A 7,010-nucleotide genomic window follows, 5' to 3' on the forward strand; every position below is an offset into this window, starting at 1 on the left:
TATCAGGCATATATTGCCAAATAAACGGCGATACTGATGTTTCTGCAAAAGGTTCATATTGGCTGATATTTATCTGCCAATCGATGAATCTGTCGAGCTCTTGAACTGAGATCAAGATGCTTCTGGTAGGAAAAACAAAAACAACAGAGTTTTTATTAAAATAAAATAAAATGTCCTTTCAACCAGATGAATCTGAGTTGTAAAAAAAGAATACAAATTTTGACAGGGAGCATCAGACAGACGGAGCAGGGGCTGCTGGGTAAATTACCCACATTTTTATTTAACTGACACAAGAAAAAATCTAAAGCCGCTTCTTTAGAAGAACTTGTATTTATATGACTTAGAGTCACAGTTGATCTGAGGAGCTTGGTTTTAGATTCAATTTGTCATAAATAGTCCAGGAAGAATTTTTTTCCGACAGTTCAGTCGTTAAGTGTTGAAACTAAATCAAACGACGGTCGTAGGAACGTGATGACATCATGTGACAGATGTGAACCAGTCGTGCTTCTGTCAGAATTCTCCAAAACCATCCAGCCATCCAAGGTTTTGGAGAATAATCTCCAGAGTCCGAGTCCATAGCTTTGCCAGATGTTCCAGTCGTGAGCTCGGCTATGCGCCGGCAGGTTCAGTCACTTCCTGCGATGATGAACGGCTCTTTGTGTCTCCGCTTCCACTCTGGTCACAGTTTATTGCACATCTTTGTCAGGCATCTCTGTTTCAGATCTGTGGGAGGGAACGAGGAGGAGGAGGAGGAGGAGGAGGAGGAGGAAGAGGAGGAGGAGGAGGAGGAGGGGGAGGGGGAGGAGGATGAAGAGGAGGAGGAGGAGGAGGAGGAGGAGGAAGAGGAGGAGGAGGAGGAGGATGGGAGGAGGAGGAAGAGGAGGAGGAGGAGGAGGAGGGGGAGGGGGAGGGGGAGGAGGATGAAGAGGAGGAGGAGGAGGAGGAAGAGGAGGAGGAGGAGGAGGAAGAGGAGGAGGAGGAGGAAGAGGAGGAGGAGGAGGAGGAGGATGGGAGGAGGAGGAAGAGGAGGAGGAGGAGGAAGAGGAAACCAGGTAACTGACACTGGAGAAGAATTCTTGTGTCTGTTATAGCTGTTTGTGGTCATCTTTTGATATAGGAAATCATTAAAATTGAAAATAACTGTTCTACAAATAAGAAATTAAGATTTTAAAATATCAAACAAGTTCAGCTACAATTCACAGTTTCAGTTTTTATTTTTACTCCGTAAAACTGGACTCAAATTGAATAAATGAAAAATGTAATTCCTGATTCCAGCTGGAATGTTTTTTTCTTTCTTTCTTAATCCTTCACTTTTATATTTCATGTCAGATGATGCACGGCAGGTTTACTCTGATGAAACTGTCGACTCATTTAAATCAGAGCTTCAGACATTTTTCTTTGCTCCGACTTGATGAATGAAATCTGCACCTACTTTTTAATGTTGCTTTGTTGTTTTGTTGTTTTTTGTGTTATTGCCTTTTAAATGTCTGACTTTGCATTTGCCTCTTCATTGTCTTTACAATAGAAAAATATATCATTGATTTTTTTTTAAATTCTGTGTTATATGAATGAACTGGCTCAGCCTCGTCTGGCCTTCGTGTCCATTTCAAATCAAACCCCACTAAAACCCCCAGAGTCTAAAATACACACTGAGGTCTAATTGGAGGCGGAGGGCGGGGGGATGGGTGGCGTGTCAGGAGCTCTCTCCGCGACCTCTTGAACCCATTAGCTCAGAGGATCGGCGGTGGCGGCTCGCGGGCTCGGTAATGAGCCCCGATACCGACTCCCAGCAACATGGCCGACACGTCCCCATCAGTACAGGTGAAGGATGAAGTGTGCGCCCCAATTATTTCTGACTCACACTCACAACTCTGTTGGCAGTTGCCTTTTCTTTTTTTAAAGCTCCAACATGAGTTTCATTGAAAAGCAAACATCGTCATATTGGATTGAAGAAAAGAAAGAAAAAGACTTGTGTTTAAACACGGTTCACTTCACTTCTTCACCTGCAGAAATTATGTTTTCTGTCCCAGTTACTTCTCCATTAGTCTATCAGTTTGCTAAAAGCTCCATGAGGTTGATAAACTGGAACGGGCAGCCCGATAGTTTAGGAAGTAGACTTTGTTGCCTTTTCCCTTTGTTTCTGCTCTTTATTCTAAACTCAGCTAAATCTCTGTATCCGCATATTTACTGGACATTCACGTATATTAGTGGTGTCATCTCTTGGAAATATATTCAATAATCTTACCACTTATTCCTTTGACGTGAATGTTCTAATATTTGTATATTATATTATAATAATAGTTAAGTAGTTGTGTTCACTTCATGTTGAGTTTTTGTACAGAAGTTTTGCACTGAAACATTTCCCCCTAAAATAAGGACAAATAAACTAGAGACATGCAGGTGTAGCTAACAAACTGAGAGCTAATTGCAGGTGTAGCTAACAAACTGAGAGCTAAGCAAAGGTGTAGCTAACAAACTGAGAGCTAACTGTGGGTGTAGCTAACAAACTGAGAGCTAACTGTAGGCGTAGCTAACAAACTGAGAGCTAAGCAAAGGTGTAGCTAACAAAGTGAGAGCTAACTGTGGATGTAGCTAACAAACTGAGAGCTAACTGTAGGTGTAGCTAACAAACTGAGAGCTAAGCAAAGGTGTAGCTAACAAACTGAGAGCTAACTGTAGGTGTAGCTAACAAACTGAGAGCTAACTGTGGGTGTAGCTAACAAACTGAGAGCTAACTGTCGGTGTAGTCAACAAACTGAGAGCTAACAAACTGACAGCTAACTGTAGGTGTAGCTAACAAAAAGAGCTAACTGTAGGTGTAGCTAACCAACAGAGCTAACTGTAGGTGTAGCTAACAAACTGAGAGCTAATTGCAGGTGTAGCTAACAAACTGAAAGCTAAGCAAAGGTGTAGCTAACAAACTGAGAGCTAACTGCAGGTGTTGCTAACAAACTGAGAGCCAAGCAAAGGTGTAGCTAACAAACTGAGAGCTAACTGTGGGTGTAGCTAACAAACTGAGAGCTAACTGTGGGTGTAGCTAACAAACTGAGAGCTAAGCAAAGGTGTAGCTAACAAACTGAGAGCTAATTGCAGTTGTAGCAAACAAACTGAGAGCTAACTGTAGGCGTAGCTAACAAACTGAGAGCTAAGCAAAGGTGTAGCTAACAAAGTGAGAGCTAACTGTGGATGTAGCTAACAAACTGAGAGCTAACTGTAGGTGTACCTAACAAACTGAGAGCTAAGCAAAGGTGTAGCTAACAAACTGAGAGCTAAGCAAAGGTGTAGCTAACAAACTGAGAGCTAACTGTAGGTGTAGCTAACAAACTGAGAGCTAACTGTGGGTGTAGCTAACAAACTGAGAGCTAACTGTCGGTGTAGTCAACAAACTGAGAGCAAACAAACTGACAGCTAACTGTAGGTGTAGCTAACAAAAAGAGCTAACTGTAGGTGTAGCTAACCAACAGAGCTAACTGTAGGTGTAGCTAACAAACTGAGAGCTAATTGCAGGTGTAGCTAACAAACTGAAAGCTAAGCAAAGGTGTAGCTAACAAACTGAGAGCTAACTGCAGGTGTTGCTAACAAACTGAGAGCTTAGCAAAGGTGTAGCTAACAAACTGAGAGCTAAGTACAGGTGTAGCTAAATAAACTAAGAGCTAACCCCAGGTGTTGCTAAAAAAAATCAGAGCTAACTGTAGGTGTAGCTAACCAACAGAGCTAACTGTAGGTGTAGCTAACAAACTGAGAGCTAATTGCAGGTGTAGCTAACAAACTGAAAGCTAAGCAAAGGTGTAGCTAACAAACTGAGAGCTAAGCACAGGTGTTGCTAACAAACTCAGAACTGTAGACATAAATTGAATCGGACTCTTTCCACGCTTACTTCTGGAGAAGGAGACTCTCCTGACGCGGCGACACACCTCAGACGTGTGTTTCTCATACCAGACGTGGCTGTCGTCACAGAACCTGTGAACGGGACAACGTCGACTGTGAACATCCAACTGAGCAGGACGTTTGAAATGTAGGTTTTAATTCTCACCAGGAAAATGAGTTGACAGCCAGAAAACAAAAGAACCGAAAGACCCTGAGACAAACCAACGGATCTGAGATGTAGCGGTATGAAAAATAGCATCATGGTTATAGAGACCAAAATGATCACGGCTATCAGTATGATCACGGTATTTCATTGATAATATAATGAAAATGTTCAAAAAGAGACAATTCAAATTTGAAGTGGTAGAACCAACCGGCAGGAATTTGACCGTGAAACCGGAAACCTCAATGAAAGATTGTCCGTTGTTTCTGTCCCTGCCTCTACAACACATCATGTAATTCCACCTCCAATTTGGCACCAACTGTCATTTGGGAGTCGCGGTGTGAAAACCTTGTCATGCGCTTCCTGTGGTCGACGGCTCTGCAGAGACACCGCGAGAAGAACTGGCAGAGCTCCAGGACGCAGGGCTGCAGCTTGTGAGCGCCGACCGTCGTCGCCACCGTCGACCACTCGCCGCTCGGCTCCGGCCTCCTCCACGGACAACCTGTCGACGGACGGCGAGGTCGCGTTAGTCACAAACTGTTTCTGTTCCACGAGCCGCTTTGCTCCTTTCGTCTGCCAAACCAAAACCAAAGTCATGAAAAAAAAGTAAATTACAAAGATTAAAGAGGGTCACACAGGCACCTAGAATAATAAAGCAAAGACCGAATTAACCCCTGGAAGTGTTGATTATAGTAAATCCTCCTCACATTGTTGTGGTCATGTTGCATAATGCGTCGCCGCAGTCCTTAAATCCCCATTACAGGAATCACTGGTGCCGACGCCTCCCACGTGAACGGGCTCCTCATCACCAGGAAGATACATTTTCAAAATGAGATTTTCTCCACGTTATGCAGTTCTTCGCTCAGGTTGCGGCCGTCGTCGTGGTGACGTCCAGAAGCAGGAAACTTTTCACAAAACCAAAGGATTGTTTTTGATGCCCGCATCACAATGATGATCTGGTTTAAAAACCAGGTTGCATCCGATACTGACGAAGAGCGGAGAACTTGGTGCTGCTTGGTTCAGGAGCAGAGAAAAACCAAACTCGGGGCAGGTTTAATATGTTTGACCTTGAATGACCTTCACTTGTGTTCGAAGGTCACTGTCTGACTCGTGAGTTAACGTCTTACACCAACACCTCATGATTCTCTGGCCATATTTCAACAGTGAATTTTAACCTTTAAAACTTTTGGATATAAATTGTAATCACATCAATTTCTAAAAAATCCAATTAGACGTTAGTGTTCAATTATGTCATAGTGAGCAAATTAGTTCTTGAGTAATGGCAAAAAAAAAAACCAACATGTTTTGTGACCTTTGACTTCTCATTCACGGGGATGAGACGGAATCAAAACGCCAACACACACACACACACACCACGATGCTGATGTTTCTGTGAGAGGTTCGTGACGACCGGAGATTCATCCGCTCGGGGGCTTTACATTTTTTTACTTCTGGTGGATTTTTCACCTGAGAAGAATCCACGTGTTCTGTCGCTCGTCTGCTCGAAGCGAAGCTTCGTCGCTGATCTCAAACGACCTTGAGAATCTGCAGCTGTCGCCGAGTCAAAACTCAGAGGCAGCATCCCATCACAGGCGTGTGTGTGTGTGTGTGTGTGTGTGTGTGTGTGTGTGTGTGTGTGCGTGTGTGTGTGTGTGTGTGTGTCTGTCTGTGACGCTCTTCACTGCACACAAACGACTCTTCTGACAAATTGCTCAGGAAGCTGCCGGCAGCCCCTCCTGTTTGTTGCTAGGCAGAACTCAGCGGGGGAGCGGCCCGGGCCCCTACAGTGTGATGTCACTGCCGCCTGGTGGTCCTGCTGGGAAACGCAGCCACGTGCAGATAAAGTGCCAAAGTGTTTCAGACGATCCTTCATCTGGAGACGTTGATTACAGCCTGATATTATTTTAAAAAAATGATTTACTCTACATCATATTATAATTTAAATATTGAAACAATTGGGTTCAGAAATTGGTAGAAATCATAATTGCTTTGCATATGTGTTTTAAATTAATTCATCTTTAACTTTAAACTCACTGGGGCTTTTGGATGGAAGATTTATGAAAAAAAAATTTAAAAAAATCAACTATTATAAAAAAACGTGTTGACAGATTTGCCTTCTTCAGCGTGTTTTTCATTTTTTATTTGAATCTTATATTTTCTAATATCAACTCGTCGGCATTTGTTTCTACTTTGAAGTGAATTTACTCGGCTTCATCTGCCGGTTATGAGGATTGTGTGAATAACTCATATCTTTCCTACAATGAGCAAATAACGTCAACAACTGCAAATGTTTGATCTTGTGATTATTCCACATTAGAACCTTGTGATACTTCCAGCAACACATTAACAACCTGATTTTTTTCTGACTGAATGTATTTGAAACATGTTTTTTTCTACTCTCCCGACGACGTCGCTGACGGATAAACGACGAACATTTGGCCTCAATTTGCTTTTAACCTTTGCAGCCTATAAAAAGACATGTGAAGGGGCGGCGCCTGGCCATGTTACCATGGTTACCGTCTCGCTCCCTCTCCTTCCAACACTGACGACGACACTCAGCGCTCTCCAGCCTCCAAGTTTGGCATTTTGTTCAGCGCCATCTTGGATCTTTTTGGAAACAACAAGTAACTACATTTGGAGGAGCAGGGGGTGTGGCCTGACTCAGAGCTAAAGGACACGCCCCCGGCTGCACCTATTGGACCGTACCAGCTGTCAATCACACTGTATCCACGCCCTCCAGTACATGCTTTGCTTCTCACCAGCATTAAAGAACCTCTGGTTAAAAAAATCATATTAAACACACGGATCAGAGGAATCTCTACCTGGTTTCTCTGTTTGCAGATGCATGCTGGGAGCTGTAGTCCTCACGCTCAGATGCGCTGTCGTCCCGCCGGTCGGCGTCAGTCGCTCTGTCGGGCGGACGGGGGACAGTGTGGTGGGAGGAGCCGGAGAGGTCGTCGTGCGTTGGCTCGTGGTCCTC

The 7,010-nt window shown here is 43.8% G+C and overlaps 1 protein-coding gene across 1 annotated transcript in view; it reads right to left on the reverse strand.

The window, feature by feature from the left end:
• Nucleotides 1-246: 246 nt before the first annotated feature.
• LOC118310850 (HERV-H LTR-associating protein 1) overlaps nt 247-7,010 on the reverse strand; it is a 15,320-nt gene continuing 8,556 nt past the window's right edge. Inside the window, exons 11-14 of the mRNA XM_035634171.2 lie at nt 6,853-7,010; nt 4,379-4,532; nt 3,878-3,960; nt 247-723 (exon numbers count right to left, since the gene is read on the reverse strand). The exon at nt 6,853-7,010 is cut by the window's right edge and continues 289 nt beyond it. Of these exons, the coding sequence (XP_035490064.2) occupies nt 680-723; nt 3,878-3,960; nt 4,379-4,532; nt 6,853-7,010 (439 nt within the window). The 3' untranslated portion in view covers nt 247-679. The remainder of the gene's footprint in view (nt 724-3,877; nt 3,961-4,378; nt 4,533-6,852) is intronic.

Source organism: Scophthalmus maximus, chromosome 5, assembly GCF_022379125.1.
Source record: "Scophthalmus maximus strain ysfricsl-2021 chromosome 5, ASM2237912v1, whole genome shotgun sequence".
NCBI classification, from domain to species: domain Eukaryota; kingdom Metazoa; phylum Chordata; class Actinopteri; order Pleuronectiformes; family Scophthalmidae; genus Scophthalmus; species Scophthalmus maximus.